The sequence below is a fragment of the Leucoraja erinacea genome, chromosome 27, assembly GCF_028641065.1.
Source record: "Leucoraja erinacea ecotype New England chromosome 27, Leri_hhj_1, whole genome shotgun sequence".
In the NCBI taxonomy this organism is placed as follows: Eukaryota; Metazoa; Chordata; class Chondrichthyes; order Rajiformes; family Rajidae; genus Leucoraja; species Leucoraja erinaceus.
This window is the reverse complement of record NC_073403.1, coordinates 30480188-30497674: the sequence shown is the minus strand read 5'-3', so window position 1 is coordinate 30497674 and position 17487 is coordinate 30480188. Positions and strand designations below refer to the sequence as shown.

The following is a 17487-nucleotide window of genomic DNA, read 5'->3' as shown; positions in this document are numbered from 1 at the left end:
CCCGCAAGATGCGACCCTGCTCCCTGTGAAGGTTGAGGCCATCCGCCAGTTTTCCCCGGCTACTCACCATGAAGGGGCTACAGGAGTTTGTTGAGACGGTGAATTTTTATCACCCTGTCAGGTAAGCCGCGGGACCTTGTGTAGTACGCGGAGATGGACGCGGCTTTCGAGAGGGTTAAGGCAGCTTTGGCTAACGCCACCATGCTGGTGCACCTGCGTGCATCCACCCCCACCACGCGCTCTGTCGGTGCTTCGGATGCTGCCGTTGGTGCAGTTCATTGACGGCCGCTGGCAGCCGTTGGCTTTTTTCAGCCGGCGGCTGTGGGCTCCAGAATGCAACTGCAGTGTTTCAACCGCGAGCTCCTGGCGCTGTACCTGGCCGTCAGGCATTTCAGGTATTTCCTCGAGGGCCGCGTATTCAACGCGTTCAAGGACCACAAGCCTCTTACTTTCACCCTCGGTATGATCGCTGATCCGTGGTCCGCCCGGCAGCAGCGACACCTTGCGTACATCTCAGAATTCACGACAGATATCCGACACGTAGCCAGGAAGCTTAAAGTCATTGCCTACGCCTTGTCCCACCCTGCCCTTGTCCCGCCCTGCCATTCCCTCCGTTTCGGCCTTCGACCACGGCGTTGACTACTGTGAGCTGGCAACAGCGCAGCGTGTGGATACCAGTATGGCAGCCTACCGCACCCGCAAACATTGGCCTTCGGCTAGCCGAAGTGCCTTGAGGTGTGGCCGGTACCATAGTCCTGTGCAACGTCTCCACACGTCGCGCCCGCCCGGTCATCCCCATTAGTAGGAGATGGTGGGTTTTCAACGCTGTCCATGGCCTGGCCCACCCGTCCATACGTGCGACGCCCGCCCTGTTGCCAGCTAAGTTTGTCTGGCATGGGCTCCATAAGCAGGTAGCTGCCTGGACCCGCGCCTGTATCCCATGTCAAACCTCCAAGGTCCAGCGGCACGTGCGACCTCCGGTGCAGGATTTCGTGGTCCTCGAGGTAGGTTCCTGCACGTGCATGTGGACCTTGTACGTCCCTTGCCACAGTCCCGCGGTGCCATGCACCTGCTCACCATTGTGGATCGTTTCATGTGGTGGCTGAGGCGATCTCACTTTCGGATACCACCGCCACGGCCTGCACCCGGGCTATGATGGCCCACTGGATCACCAGGTTCTGGGTGCCCTCTGACATCTCCACGGACCAATGGGCCCAGTTCACCTCTTCATTGTGGTCGGCCCTGGCCCAGCTCTATGGTGACGGTTGCGCCATACGACCGCCTACCACCCGCAGGCTAATGGGCTGGTCGAAAGGTTCCATCCTTAAGTCAGTGTACAACAGTGTGCCTATGTTTCCATTCGCAGGGACGCTCACCACTCACCATTGCAGCGGGTCTATGAAGGGCCTTTCCACCCCAGTTTCGTTTCGTCGGCCCCCCATGTTACGCCCGTCCTGCTTTCGTGGTCCACGTGTCCTCCCGGCCCTGTTTTGCCAGCCCCTCATGTTAGCCCCACCTCGGGTTCTGGGGGGGGCACCTGCTGCTGCCCATGGGTAATCGAACCCTGCGGTCGGATACTTCGGTCATGTGACTGTTGGTGTGAGTTCATGTGACTGAGTAGTTGTGAGTTTGCGCGCTTTATGGGCGATGCCCATTTATTCGTTTTCGACCACCGTTGCGGTTAGACCATTTTATTGGTTGTGTTGTAAGTACCATTTTTTTCACCATTTCGTTAATAAAGCTCATTTTGAAATCAACCCTCGTCTCAACCCATCAAAAAATAAATATAAAGATTATACTGACCGAGAAAAAGAATGTTTGAGCTGGAACACAAAACATAAAGTTTAAGTTGAAACATACAAAATTTGAACTTGGCTGATTTTTTCTGATCCATTAAGAATTTGTTCAGCATGCCCGACATCCTTTCTGCCCAAAACCTCTATAACAGAATCTACATAACTAAAAGTCTCATCTTGACCACTTCCAGTCTGTGCTATATATTGATTTTAGAAAAAATGCTACCATATATCACTATGATTTTTGGCCAGATTTCTCACAAGTCCTCCTCCGCTGAGACAACCCCGAGGATTTTTTCCGATTGATGAAAAATAAAAAAGTAATGAGGGTTAAAAGAATGTTGCGATTTGCTGATTGGTCCTCTTGCCTGTCAATCACCATGATGAAGGTAACACCCCTTCCGGAGGGGCAGGACTATAAAACCCCGGATGCATGGACGTGAGTCAGTCACTCTGGAAGATCGCGAGGGAGAGTCCAGAACTGAGATTCTAAGCTGTGAATCAACTGAACTGCGAGTCTGCAATGTACTTGCAATAAATGATTTGTTAGCCCTTAAAGACAATGCAATGAGTTGTTTGGCAATTTGGTGGCCTACAAACTCTGCTTGAAATGCTATGAAATTGAATTTGGTGGCCAGCACTCTGCCTGAAATGCTATGAAATCGAGTTTGGTGGCCTGCACTCTGCCTGAAATGCTATGAAATTGAGTTTTGTGGCCTGCACTCTGCTTGAAATTGAATTTAAGGAATAGCTGTGAGTGAACTGCCACCCACCAGCCCTGAGTGACTGATCTGCCGGCCCACCAGCCCTGAGTGACTGAGCTGCCAGCCCACCAGCCCTGAGTGACTGAGCTGCCAGCCCACCAGGCCTGAGTGACTGAGCTGCCAGCCCACCAGGACTGAGTGACTGAGCTGCCAGCCCACCAGGCCTGAGTGACTGAGCTGCAAGCCCAAGAATCCATTTGGCCCACAATGTCCATACTAGCCCTCTGGAAACCAGTCCTTTCAGTCCACAACACCCGTACTAGCGCTCCAGAAAGCCCAACCCCCACTGGCCACCAATATTGGAATTGTTGGAGAGGTGGAATATTGCGTTGGAGGACCAGCCCTCCGTGTGAACATGGGATCCAACGGATCCCACTTAGTCTAGTGAGCAAATAAAAAAAAGTGATTTTATTTAATAGAATGCTCAAGAGATCTCCAGAGATCTCAATGTGAAATAAGCAATATTTCATCACAACATAGAAGAAAGCTTTTCATCACATTGAGTTGCTGCCAGTTCATAAAACAATCCTGCCCTCACACTTATTTCCATGTAATTTATACTCTTTCACATATCAAACAACTCCTGAATGTCATACCTCCCCACACCTACACTAGAGGCATGATTGCATTATAATCACTTAACACACCAGCGCATCTTTAGGATGAGAAAGGAAGCCAGGATAATCATGGAAACCAACGTGGTCATGTGAAGAACTCCACACAGACAACACAAGAGATTAGGATGGAATGCTGGTCACTGGGGCTGTGAAACAATAGAGTTATTTGCTGCACCTCTCCTTTTGCATAATATATGGGCTGAAGGGCCTATTCCTGTGTTTTACTGTTTTATGATCACAGCACATAAGAAAGCCATTTGCTCCATTGCATCCATACTGGCTCGACACAGAATAAACCATATGGTCCCATTTTCTCATTCCATTCACATTTTACTGCATTGTTACTTATCCAGCTTCTTTTTGAAAGTAACAATTGAATCTTGCTCTACCAACGCCCCTTGCAGGGCAATCAGGTATCCACCCTATCACTGAGGAAGACAGGTTTTTCTTGCATCATTTTTGGTTTCTTTGCCAATCCCTTATTCTACTTCCCCTGGCTCGTGACTTCTCTGGAAATAGGAATAGTTTCTACCCAACGACCATGTCTATATCTCTATTAGCTCTCCTCACAACTTACTCTATTACATGGAAAACAATTCTAGTTTCATCAGGTAATTAAGTCCTACGTCCCTGAAATCATATTTTATTAATCACTTCTGCATCCCCCCCTGAAGCCCCTACATTTTCAATTACATATTTTCCTGACAAATGGTTATTCTAATTGGCACATGCCCAACCTGGTATCACCACTTTGAAACTGGACTTTCTCCAGAAGACTCCTTTCGCTTTGGAAAAGCCTTTGTTCTTTTCTGTCTCTCAAAAAATAATCAAATATTCACATGTGACATATCCTTAATTAAAGACAGTGTCTTCCCAGCTGTTATCGGACAACTGAGCCATCCTACCAATAAGCTACTATCTACCTCATTGGAGACCCTCGGGACAATATTTAGTTGGACTACTGGATTTTATCTTGCACTAAACGTTATGCCCTTTACTGTAAACCCTGTAAATGTACAGTGTAAACGACTCGATTATAATCATGTGTTGTCTTTTCGTTGACTAGTTTTCACTCAGTCACGGTACATGTGAAAATAATCTAAACCAAACTAAACCAAACAAAATTAAATGCAATTTAAAATGAATAGTCTATTTAACAGCCGGCGACTATTGGAAGTGAATGTGAGGGTGGACCAACATAGGACTGTGAGCGGATCATCAATGGTCATTGTGGATTTGGTGGAGGGGCTTATTTCCGCACCGTATCTTACTCCTGCTAAAGAGTAGCGTTACTGATGGATTTTGGTGTTGTTGGTGGAGTTTCCTAAAATTTAAGAAGTTACAATGTGCATTGATTCAAATTTTCAAGATATTAAAGAGAAATGAATGAATAGATAGTGGGGAACAGCCTCCACTGGGGGTCCCAAATCAAGTTCTGAAATCGGGGAGCAAACCTCCAGGGAAGTTAGGAAACACTTATGGATGCTTAGGATGGTAAAAGCTTAGAACTCGGCAAACAGCAATTGTTAATTTTAAACTGGGAGATTTTGACAACCAAAACTGTCTCTGAATTTAGAGATATGCATTTTCACATTTCTGTATCTCTTGCCTGATGGGAGGGGGGAGAAGCTGAAGATGAAGAGGAGTGAGACTCATCCTTGATTATGTTGGTGGCCTTACCGAGGCAGCGTGAAGTATAGATGGAGTCAATGGACGGGAGGTTGGTTTGTGTGATGGTCTGGGCTGCGTCCACAATTCTCTGCAATTTCTTGCAGTCTTGAAAGGAACTGTTGCCAAACCATGCTGTGATACATCCCGATAAAATGCTTTCTATGGCGCTTCTGTAGAAGTTGGTGAGAGTTGTTGGGGTCATGCCAAACCTCCTAAGCCTTTGAGGAAGTAGAGGTATTGGTGCGCTTTCCTGGCCATTGCTTCGATATAGCTAGTCCAGGACAAGTTGCTGGTGTTATTTACTCCTAGGAACTTGAAGCTTTCAATCAATCAATCAATCAGTTTTATTCGTCACATTGCACATAAAGTGCAAGTGAAATGAATTTGCCAACAGCGGTACAATGATAAAGAACACACAAAAACACACAAAAAATTTAACACACACATCCACCACAGCATTCATCACTGTGGTGGAAGGCACAAAATTTGGCCAGTCCTCTTCCATTTTCCCCCGTGGTCGGGACCTCAACCCTGCGCAGCCGTCGCTGCGGGCTTCCAGATGGTAAAAAGTCCAGGTAAGTCCAGAATCGGCTCTTCCCCACCGGAGACCGCGGCTTCAGGTTGGTGTAGGCCGCAGTCCGGCGGTCAGAGATTTAAAGTTCGCGCCACAGCCAGAAGCACCGCAGACTGCAAAATAATCTCTACTTCACCGCTGTCAATATATGCTACTGCTTCGCTTCCTGAAGTCGTTCACTATCTCTTTTGACTTGCTGACATTGAGAGAAAGGTTATTTTCTTGACACCAGGTCACGAGGCTCTCAATCTCCTTTCTGTACTCTGTCTCATCATTACTTGATATCTGGCCCACGAGGATGGGTTATTTAATGCCAGTCAGAATTCAAAAGCACCAACCTTGACTATATTTCTCACAATTCTGACCTTGCTTACAACTTTGCAAAGAAACATTTCAAACAGCTTAATTTACAAATAGCTCAAATAAAATTCAAATCAAGGTGCACATTAACAGCAGACAATTATGGAAGCTATTTGAAAGACATTTTTTGGTTTACAAAGAACTTGATGTTGTTCCTAGTTTAAAAAACCCCATTAAGAATCACATATACAGAGGTGAACCTTGTTGTGATGAGATCTACCTGATATAAAGGGCTTCATCAGAAGATCCCGAATTATTTCCTGTATAAGGCAATAGATATAGAACTGTTAGCACAGTGAAATTCCTCTAATAGGAGAAATTTATCTGTAACATCAAACATGTATATTTCAAGTGTACTTCCTAGCAGACCATGTTTGGACTGTTGTGTGTAGACACAAAATGCTGGAGTAACTCAGCGGGACAGGCAGCATCTCTGGTGAGAAGGAATGGGTGACGTTTCGGGTCGCGACCCTTCTTCAGACATCCTCAGTCCAGAAGTTTGTGCTTACCTTCGATTTAAGTAAGTAAGTAAGTAAATGAGTAAGTGAGTAAGTAAGTAAGTAAGAAAGTAAATTTAATGGCCAAGTATTCACATACAAGGAATCTGCCTTGGTGCTTCGCCCACAAGTAACAACATGACATACAGTGACAGTTACGAATGGCTCAGAAAACACTAAACATTAATAATAATAAAACATTAATGAAAAAACACCAGCATCTTCAGTTCTTTCCTACATATTAGGACTGTTGTGTATTGTGCAATGAGATAGGGTAAAGGAGATGGGATGTGGTTTAATGCAGCTGGTAAATTGCACTACTTGTCGATTCTAACCTGTAGTGATGTTCTTTAAAGAAGATAGAACTTGGACATAGATTGTACCTTTCATTTCTTTAGATCATTCCAAAACAATCATTGTGCGATCATTGCAACTCTCGGGAACACCACACTAAATAGAAAAGGAAGAAAGAATTACAAAGAACAGAGTAATTTAGGAAAACACAATAGAGGAGGACTTTTTAAGAAGCTGTTCAGTTAAAACTAGGGTGGAATGAAGGTTTGATGCTATTCTCCTGCTTAGTGCTTTGCAGAAGAAATGACAGAGATTTATAAAGATAAATTTCCATCAGGCAAAATGTTTGCCAGAATGACAATAGTTCAAAAAAAAGCAACTATTTTCTCCACACTGAATCTCCCTGAGCTGTCAAATAGCTCTTGTATTTTATGGCTTGATATCTCCATGTTTTAATACATCTGTCAGTTTATTTGAGAAGTATATGTCATATTAAAATTACACTTGCAAAAAAATAACTTGAAACTATGTCTGGGTTTTTAAACTTGTCAGTAATTGCTCCAGCAATACATTTAATCCAGTACAAAAGATCAGTCAGAGCGATATAAAGGTTTTATTTTTTAGCATTTAAAAAAATAAGGAAAACTGGGCTGTGATTGATTGAGGGATACGGCATGGAAAAGGCCCGCCGAGTCCACACCAACTATCAATCAGTTCCATCTTATCCCACTTTCAAATCCACTCTCTATATACTAGGGGCAATTTACACAGGCCAATTAACCCACAAATACGCACGTCTTTGGGATGCAGGAGAACACTGGAGCACTCCGAGGAAACCGACATGGTCACAAGGATAATGTACAAACTCCATACAGAGAGCACCTAAAGTCAGGCTTGCTATCAGTTGTGCCACACCTGTGATAATGGCTTAAATCTCGAAATGTTTGATCATGGGTAGCTAAATGCTTCACCACCTGATATGTGACAATGCTATATATTGGAAGCAATGGGAAGTCGCCTCAGAAATAGTGGATGCATTAGTGATAATTTTTCAAAACTCTTTAGATTCTGGAGTAGTTCCTGAGGATTGGAGGGTAGCTAATGTAACCCCACTTTTTTAAAAAAGGGAGGGAGAGAGAAAATGGGGAATTACAGACCAGTTAGTCTAACGTCGTTGCTAGAATCAGTTATTAAAGATGGGATAGCAGCACATTTTGAAAGTGGTGAAATCATTGGACAAAGTCAGCGTGGATTTATGAAAGGTAAATCATGTCCTACGAAACTTGTAGAATTTTTCGAGGATGTTAGTAGTAGAGTGGATAAGGGAGAACCAGTGGATATGTTATATTTGGACTTTCAGAAGGCTTTCGATAAGGTCCCACATAAGAGATTAGTATACAAACTTAAAGCACACGGTATTGGGGGTTCAGTATTGATGTGGATAGAGAACTGACTGGCAGACAGGAAGCAAAGAGTAGGAGTAAACGGGTCCTTTTCACAATGGCAGGCAGTGACTAGTGGAGTACCGCAAGACTCAGTGCTGGGACCCCAGCTATTTACGATATATATTAATGATTTGGACGAGGGAATTGAATGCAATATCTCCAAGTTTGCGGATGACACGAAGCTGGGGGGCAGTGTTAGCTGTGTGGAGGATGCTAGGAGGCTGCAAGGTGACTTGGATAGGCTGGGTGAGTGGGCAAATGCATGGCAGATGCAGTATAATTTGGATAAATGTGAGGTTATCCACTTTGGTGGCAAAAACAGGAAAGTAGACTATTATCTGAATGGTGGCCGATTAGGAAAAGGGGAGATGCAACGAGACCTGGGTGTCATGGTACACCAGTCATTAAAAGTAGGCATGCAGGTGCAGCAGGCAGTGAAGAAGGTGAATGGTATGTTAGCATTCATAGCAAAAGGATTTGAGTATTGGAGCTGGGAGGTTCTACTGCAGTTGTACAGGGTCTTGGTGAGACCACATCTGGAGTATTGCATACAGATTTGGTCTCCTAATCTGAGGAAAGACATTCTTGTCATAGAGGGAGTACAGAGAAGGTTCACCAGACTGATTCCTGGGATGTCAGGACTGTCTTATGAAGAAAGACTGGATAGACTTGGTTGTACTCGCTAGAATTTAGAAGATTGAGGGGGGATCTTATAGAAACTTACAAAATTCTTAAGGGGTTGGACAGGCTAGATGCAGGAAGATTGTTCCCGATGTTGGGGGAAAGTCCAGAACAAGGATTCACTATTATAAAACAGTTTAAGGATAAGGGGGAAATCCTTTAGGACCGAGATGAGGAAAACATTTTTCACACAGAGAGTGGTGAATCTCTGGAATTCTCTGCCACAGAGGGCAGTTGAGGCCAGTTCATTGGCTATATTTAAGAGGGAGTTAGATGTGGCCCTTGTGACTAAAGGGATCAGGGGGTATGGAGAGAAGGCAGGTACAGTATACTGAGTTGGATGATCAGCCATGATCATATTGAATGGCGGTGCAGGCTTGAAAGGCTGAATGGCCTACTCCTGCACCTATTTTCTATGTTTCTATGTTCCTATGTCTATATCTGTTTTTTTACACATACATTTTAATAAATTTGATTGTCAAAATCTCCCAGTTTAAAATTAACAATTGCTGTTTGCCGAGTTCCATGTGTTCACCATCCTAAGCATCCACAAGTGTTTCCTAACTTCACTCCTGGCGGTTTGCTCCCCAATTTTATAACTTGATTTGGGACCCCCAGTGGAGGCTGTTCCCCACTATCTATTCATTCAGTTCTATTTCATATTTTGAAAACTTGAATCAATGCACATCTTAACTTCTTAAATTTTAGGAAACTCCGTCAACAACACCAAATTCCACCAGTAAAGTTACTCTTTGGCTGGAGTAAGATACAAGGTGCCCTGGCAGACTCATTGTTTCTGCCTGCTCCTATCCCACTGAAATGATTTCCACATACCTCAATTCCACCCTACCCACCTGTCCAATCTCCCCGACCTATGTACACGATACCTCACCTGCCATTCATCTCTTTAATGTCTACTGCTTTCTGGGCACCCACTCCCTCACCTTTACTATGAACGTTCAGTCATTCTACATCTCCATCCCCCACCAGGAAGGCCTTAAACCCCTTCTTTTCTTCCTCAACCACAGAACCAGCCAATTTCTCTCTACTAACTCTCCTTCGCCTAGCGGAGCTGATCCTCACCCTTAACAACTTCTCCTTCGACTCTTCCCACTTCCTCCAAGTCTAAGGCATAGCTATGGGCACCCACATGAGTCTCAGCTATGCCTGCCTCTTTGTACGGTACGTTGAACAATCCCTGTTCCAGGCATACACTGGCCTTAGCCCCGAACTCTATCTCTGTTACATTGATGACTGCATCCGTTCTACTTCCTGCACTCATGCAAATCTCATAGACTTCATTACCTTCATCACCAATTTCCACCCTGCACTCAAATTCACTTGGTCCATCCGACACCTCTCTCCCATTTCTTAGCAGACTCCATCGCAATGATAGACCAACGACTGATGTCTATTACAAACACACGGATGCCCACAACTACCTTGATGACCCTTCTTTTCACCCTGCTTCCTGCAAAGACTCTATTCCCCTACTCCAAATTCATCCGTCTACGCCGCATCTGCACCCAAGATGAGGTGTTCCATACCAGGACATCTGAGATATCCTCATTCTTTGGGGAACGGGAGTTCCCCTCTTCCATCATAGATGAGGCCCTCACACTTGTCTCCTCAGTACCTCGCAGCTCCGCCCTTGCTCCCCCATCCCCCTAGTCGCAACATGGTCAGGGTCCCCATAGTCCTTACCTTTCATTTAATCAGCCGTCGCATAATCCTCTGACATTTTTGCTACCTCCAATGGAATCCTACCACTAGTCACAGCTTCCCATTTCCACCCCTTTCTGCCTTCCGCGGAAAATTTAAAAACCTTATTGCCTTTACTGTCAATTTCAACCTTGCTCTCAACTCAAAATGGCCCATCCTGTTTCTTCCCTTGTCATCACATCTTAAGGAATACTGTAAGTAGGTATCCAATATCCATTATAATGTCATAGAGCGTACAGTATGAAACCAGGCACTTCAGCTCAATTCGTCCCTGCCGACCAAGTTTCCCCAAGAAGCTACTCCCACACCTGCTTGCGTTTGGCCCATATCTCTAACTCTTTCCAATCATGTATCTGTCCAAGTGTCTTTTAAATGCTGTTATGGTACCTGCCTCAACTGCATCCTCTGCAGTATGTTCCAAACACCCATCACCAGCATCCTATTTGCTCTGCATGCTATCATAGACATTCTCTCTGTTCTCTCACTCTATAACATAAACACACTATTAGTGTTCTGATAAAGGGTCATTGACTTCAAACTTCAGTTCTGGTTCTCTCCCTATAGAGATGCTGAGTGATTCCAGCACTCTGTTTGGACTTTGTCTTTCGTACATTGGTGCATATTATTCCTGACATTGATTTAGATGTCTTGATTATTCAAATATTTTGTTTAACATTATGTTTAATAATAATGTATGCAGATGTGCATAGATTTTAATCATCTGTAACCTTGAATTGAAGAAATTGCATCTCCAATACTGAATAGTTGTAATTAGTTATCTCTGATGGATGATGCTAATATCAGGATATGTCTCAAAAACTATTAATTTGATAATTTTCCTGCCATTTTTCACTTCTGTGTTTGATGCTATAACACATATATTCCAGAGCATTATTCTAGAGTGTTATTTTAGTTATAATACCAGCCAACCCAAAGGGACTGATGTTTATTGGATATTATATACGTCAGATGCATGTACTGTGAGTTACAAGTGAGCACAACTATCTACAGAATACCAAGCAATCGTTCCAGGTGCGACAGAGGTTTACCTGCATCTCTTCCAACCTCATCTATTGCGTCCGCTGCTCTAGATGTCAGCAGATCTATATCGGTGAGACCTAGCGGAGGTTGGGCGATCGTTTCGCCGAACAACTCCGCTCGGTCCGCAATAACCAAGCTGACCTCCCGGTGGCTCAGCACTTCAACTCCCCCTCCCACTCCGTCTCCGACCTCTCTGTCCTGGGTCTCCTCCATGGCCACAGCGAGCAGCACCGGAAATTGGAGGAACAGCACCTCATATTCCGTTTGGGGAGTCTGCATCCCAGGGGCATGAACATCGAATTCTCCCAATTTTGATAGTCCTTGCTGTCTCCTCCCCTTCCTCAGCCCCCCTGCTGTCTCCTCCCATCCCCCAGCCTTCGGGCTCCTCCTCCTTTTACCTTTCTTGTCCCCGCCCACCCCCGCCCCCGATCAGTCTGAAGAAGGGTTTCGGCCCGAAACGTTGCCTATTTCCTTCGCTCCATAGATGCTGCTGCACCCGCTGAGCTTCTCCAGCTTTTTTGTGTAACATAAATAGAAACATTGTTGAAAAAATTATACTGTTCAATTTATATATTTGTCTTGTTTTCATTAAACTAATTGCACTGTTTTTTAAAAATCTGATGTTATTGGAAGATAATTAAAATAAAGCATTTGTTTCACAGGAATTATAAAAAAAAGTCTTAGATTTTGTTTTACATCTCCTGGAGGCAGCATTTCTAGATGTAAAACGTGGAGTTTGTGTCTGACTGACTGGTCTTATGGTCTTCCCTTAACCTATCCCTGTACGGTTTAATTTGATTACTGGTTGCTAATTGACATTTCATGACAATGAATATGAACAATATGTTACTACACTTGTGAAGACAAGTGTATACATACAGTATAGAGGCATATATATTATTCTGAATGACATAGCTAACTCTAAACCAGAATATACTAATTCTTCACAAATTAGTAGAGGGTTTGCTTGACACAAAACATTGAACCTCATAAAGTTCCAGTATATTTCATTTTATCAAGTATCTACTGCAGGTGCTGAGAAATGTCAACACTGATAGTTGTACATTTTTTAATTTACAGCAACGCATGAGGTTTTATATGTTGTCGCTGTTTGCTTTATTAGAGTGTCTGACATCTCTTTCAGGCAAGCATCTAACATGCATTTCCAGTTTTCTGCATGGCTTAATAAATTGATGTCGACTCATAGTCCATGTAACATCCCAAGGAGAGATGGTTTTGGATTTTCTCCGTTTACTTTAAAACCTAGCTTTACCATCTGTAAAAGCCTAGACTTTAGTCCCACCAATCCAGGGGGAATTTGACATTCAGTGCAGAGGTACTGTTATCCTTCACTGGTAACTTATATGTGAGGATATTTAAAGACATGACAACAAAAGGTGTGAACGTGCTTTCTGATACATTTCTGCTTCAACAGTCCTAAGTAAAATAATAACCATCAGTTATTCCTTTAGCAGATAAAAACGCATAAATATTCCACCCAAATGATACATGTGGATAAACAGAAGGGATACAATACCAGAGACCACTTTCATTCCCAGCCAAGCTAAAGCCTCAGTGATAATAAGTTTTCACTTGAAAGAAATGTTAAGCATTCTAAGAAACCTCTGTGAGAATATGTCCACCAATAATTCATTTTGCCCCGTTTCATTTTTAGACAAAGGGGCATTTAGACTGTGGGTTGAAGAAATTCAAATATTTTCCACTTACTGAAAACAGCCATCGAAACTTTTGCTACCAGTTCATGATGAAACACTGCCGCCTACAGGCTCAAATTACACGGCAGTCAATGAAGGTAGGAACATTTTTTGCACTATATTCCTTTTACCAGTTTACAAGATAGCCATTAACACAGAGTAAATCCTTCTGCTTCTGCTTCGTTGTTTGTGGAGACTTTCTATAAAATCTCCAGATTAAGAAGTCCTGAGTGGGCATTTATTTTGCCCCTGTATGTTTTGTCCAGGCCTAACTAGCAGTGTGACATCATCATGTGATGACAGAAGTCCACCAGTTACCTCATCGGAAGTGAAAAGGTATTTACATTAATCCACTTTATTTGTTGCTGGGTGAAATTAAATTTGGACTTGCAAATCATTGTAAGTGGAGTGTACTGTGTGCTAAAACATATAAAATATAGAACATAGAACAGTGTTGCACAAGAACAGGCCATTCGGCCCACAATGTCCGTGCTAAACATGATGCCAACACCAACTCATACTTGCCTGTACATAATCCATATCCCTTCGTTCCCCACATATGAATATGCCTATCCAAAAGCCTCTTAAATGTCACTATTGTACCTGCTCCATCCACCACCCTGCCATCACCTTCCAGGCACATACCAGCCTCTGTGTAAAATAACTTGCCCTGCCCATTTCTTTTAAATTTTGCCCATCTCACCTTTAAGCTATCCCCTATAGTATTTGTTTTTTTCCCATTCTGGGAAAAAGTACTGAGTGTCTACCCTTTCTATGCCTCTCATAGAAACAAGCAGTAAATCTTAATCACAGGAACTGCAGATGCTGGTTTACCAAAAAAAAGCAGTAAAAGTACTGAACTCAGCAGTCAGCCAGCATTTCTTCAGTCTGAAGAAGGATCCCGACATGAAATGTCTCCTATTCATGTTCTCCAGAGATGCTATTGTTTAAGCAGCTATTTGTTTGTGGAACTCTTCTTCTAATGTGATACAGCATAATTGAAATGGAAATTATGGATGGAAATTATGGAAGGAATTTACCAAATTGATTCACAAGAATTGTTGGTTGTGGAGAAGGGTTAAAATATAATAATTAAAAATGAGAACTTTAATACTGAATTAAGATAGAATCTTTTAGCACATCCATGCTTAATAGAATTATGCAATACAGAGAATGTCGTTAAGCAACATTGCAAAATATCTTTTAGAGACAATTATACTTTCATTCGGAGCCTTTTGCGTTTCAAAATAAATGGTGAAAAGTCATACTGATGTCTGAGAAAAGGATGAAAATATGCAAAAATATAGATGCAATTTTTAATTTAATCCTTATTCCTGGGATTCATTATAATTCTGATAAGTAAGTAAGTAAGTGTATTGGCCACGTATTCACATACTAGGAATTTCCGTTGGTGCTCCGCCCACAAGTAACAACATGACATACAGTGACAGTTACGAATGACTCAGAAAACACTAAACATTAATAATGATAAAACACCATTGATCAAGCATGTGAACCAACAATATACAAGATCAGAGGGAGGCTACAGATTTTAGCTGTTGAGTAGAGCAACTACTCGTGGATAAAAACAGTTTTTATGTCTGACTGTGGCAGCTTTGACAGTCTGGAGTCACCTTCCAGAGGGAAGTGATTCAAAGAGTCTGTGGCCAGGGTGAGAGGGGTCAGAAATTATCTTGCAAGCTCGCTTCCTTGCCCTTGCAGTGTACAGTTCATCAATGGAGGGAAGGTTGCAGCCAATAACCTTCTCTGCTGATCGGACGATTCGCTGCGGCCTCCAGGTGTCGTGCTTGGTGGCTGAGCCAAATCAGACCATGATGGAGAAGGTTCGAATGTTGAGATTCTCTCTCCTGAAGGCAATGCCCTTTCCGGAGGGACTATAAAACCCGGAGGTGTTGAGTGCCTCAGTCAGTCTCTGCCAGATGGGGGAGAGAGAGGGTCACGTCTCTCAGTCTGAGCTGTGAATAACACTGAACACATGTTAACTAAACTGTGAGTGGTTTTACTGACCTGACAGTGCCCTAAATGTGGTTTGAAAATATAGTTTGGAAATGCTAAATCTGTGTTGCCTTTGTTTTGGAAATGCTAAAGCTGTGTTGCCTTTGGTCTGGAACTGCTAAAGCCGTGTTGCCTTTGGCTTGGAAATGCTAAAGCTGTGTTGCCTTTGGTTTGGAAATGCTAAAGCTCTGTGTTGCCTAATTAAAGTTGCCTTGCCTAATTAAAGTTGCCTTGCCTAATTAAAGTTGCCTTGCCTAATTAATGTTGCCTTGCCTTCTATATAATTAAAAGTATAATCTTGACCACTTCCTGTTTGAGCTTTATATTTAGAAAAAACGCTACCACGCACGGCTGTGATTTTTGGCCATCTTACTCAGAGTCCCCCTCCGCTCATTTGGTGCCGAGGATTTTTCCCATCGATGAAAAATAAAAGAGTTATTAATGTTTAAATTATGTTGAGATTCTCTCTCCTGTCAATCACCCTTCTGGTGCAAGAGGGGGGGGAGGGACTATAAAACCCAGAAGTGTGGGCGTGGCTCAGTCTCTGCAAGATGGAGGAGGGAGAGGTCACGACTCACTGTCTTTAGTGGCCTTGCACCCTGCTTGAAATGGTATGAAACTGTACTTGAATTTGGTGGCCTTGCACCCTGCTTGAAGTGGAATTTCAAGGAATAGCCGTGAGTCAACTGCCAGCCCACCAGCCATGATTGAGTAAGGTGCCAGCACAACAGGCTTGAGTGACTGAGCTACCAGCCCAAGAATCCATTCAGCCCACAATGTCCATACCAAAGATCCTATAGCGTAGCAAGATAGACCACTCCTTCTAAATACAATGGGCTGACGTGTAGTAGTGCGGAACGTGGGCCTTTTTTCCATTCATTTCAGTAACCCGACCCGACCCAATTCGCAGTGTAATCATTGTTTGCAGTTTGTGTTATTAAATTATAATTCTGAAAATGAGGAGAATATTTTACCAAATTACTTTTATTTTTACGAGGATATTTCCGTAACTGGCTTCCGTCTCCACACTAGTTTCCTTGCTCCGCTATGGGATCTTTGTTGCGGAGACGGAAGCCGGTTACAGAAATGGGGCCGAAAATTACCCATGAATCTGCCCATGACCGTACAGCCTCTTTTTCGTCGAGTGATCTATCTTGCTTGCTATAGGATCTTTGGTCCATACTAGCCCTCTGGAAACCAGTCCCTTCAGCCCAAAACACCCATTCTAGTGCTCCAGAAACCCCCCTCCCACTGGCCACCAATATTGGAATTGGTGGAGAGGTGGAATATTGCATTGGGGGACCAACCTCCCATGTGATGCTGGGACCCAACGGGTCCCACTTAGTCTAGTAATATTTTATAATTAAACTATAAAGAAGAAAATAAATCACATGAGATGGGTGAACAATGTATGGTGTACCATCAAATGAATAGATGGGCTGGATAGGCCTGGCAATCTATGCTCAGTCTTTTTGTCGGCTGCATCATTTGTGGATGTTAGTCGAAAGGAAACAATGATTCACAAAACAATCGTTAATCCTGGCGTGACAATAGAAGTATGCTTTATTTCAAAAAAGTCCAAAGCAACTAAATTATCAAATATAGCAAAAGCCACCAAACTGCACAACCTTTCCTTATCTACAGCATAGTGATGCCTAAAAAATGGCATTTACTGCAAGTTGAGACAAATATATTTGCAAATTCATACATTATCCATAATGACAGCAATACATTCCTACATCTATTTACAAAATATATACAAGGTGGAAAATTCGTTAAAAATAACTTGAAATAAATTCTAATACTGTTAAACTAATTAAGCATGGTGTCACCTTTGGTTAAATCATTTGATTTAGTTAGTAAAAACTGTCTACCACGGTAGAAGTTGAGGTGAAACAATAGAAAGCTCAGTAAATTACCAAAAAAAGAATATATCTCTGCAGTTCACTTTACTTCACTTTAAAATGGATCCACTTAGAGTAGTCATGTAGACTGCACTTTTTGCTTTGAGTGTAGTTCATGAATGCCATGTCATGTTGGGATTGAGATGGCATTGCATACCCAGTCAAATATCACCGACAGATTTATGGTTTCACCTTTGCCATTTAACGCGTGTACTAAACTATTATACATTTTTGTCTGCATTAGATTAAGATAAAGGAATTAATTTTCTCCTCTTTGGATCCCTAAAGGAAGATGATTCTTGTTCCATTTTATAAACAATCTTGTTGACACAAATGAAACTTAATGAAATGAACCATCTTGTGTTTTGTGACAATACAAAAGTATTTCTG

At 42.9% G+C, this 17487-nt stretch overlaps 1 protein-coding gene across 2 annotated transcripts in view; it reads right to left on the bottom strand.

Annotated features, from left to right (window-relative positions):
• Positions 1-13692, bottom strand: part of LOC129710393 (somatotropin) — a 62505-nt gene extending 48813 nt beyond the window's left edge. The window contains exons 1-3 of one of the 2 annotated variants that reach the window (XM_055657359.1): positions 13191-13692; positions 6663-6729; positions 6003-6042 (exon numbers count right to left, since the gene is read on the bottom strand). In XM_055657359.1, the coding sequence (XP_055513334.1) occupies positions 6003-6021 (19 nt within the window). In that variant the 5' untranslated portion in view covers positions 6022-6042; positions 6663-6729; positions 13191-13692. The remainder of the gene's footprint in view (positions 1-6002; positions 6043-6662; positions 6730-13190) is intronic. The other variant, XM_055657360.1, reaches the window with a different exon arrangement.
• Positions 13693-17487: the final 3795 nt, after the last annotated feature.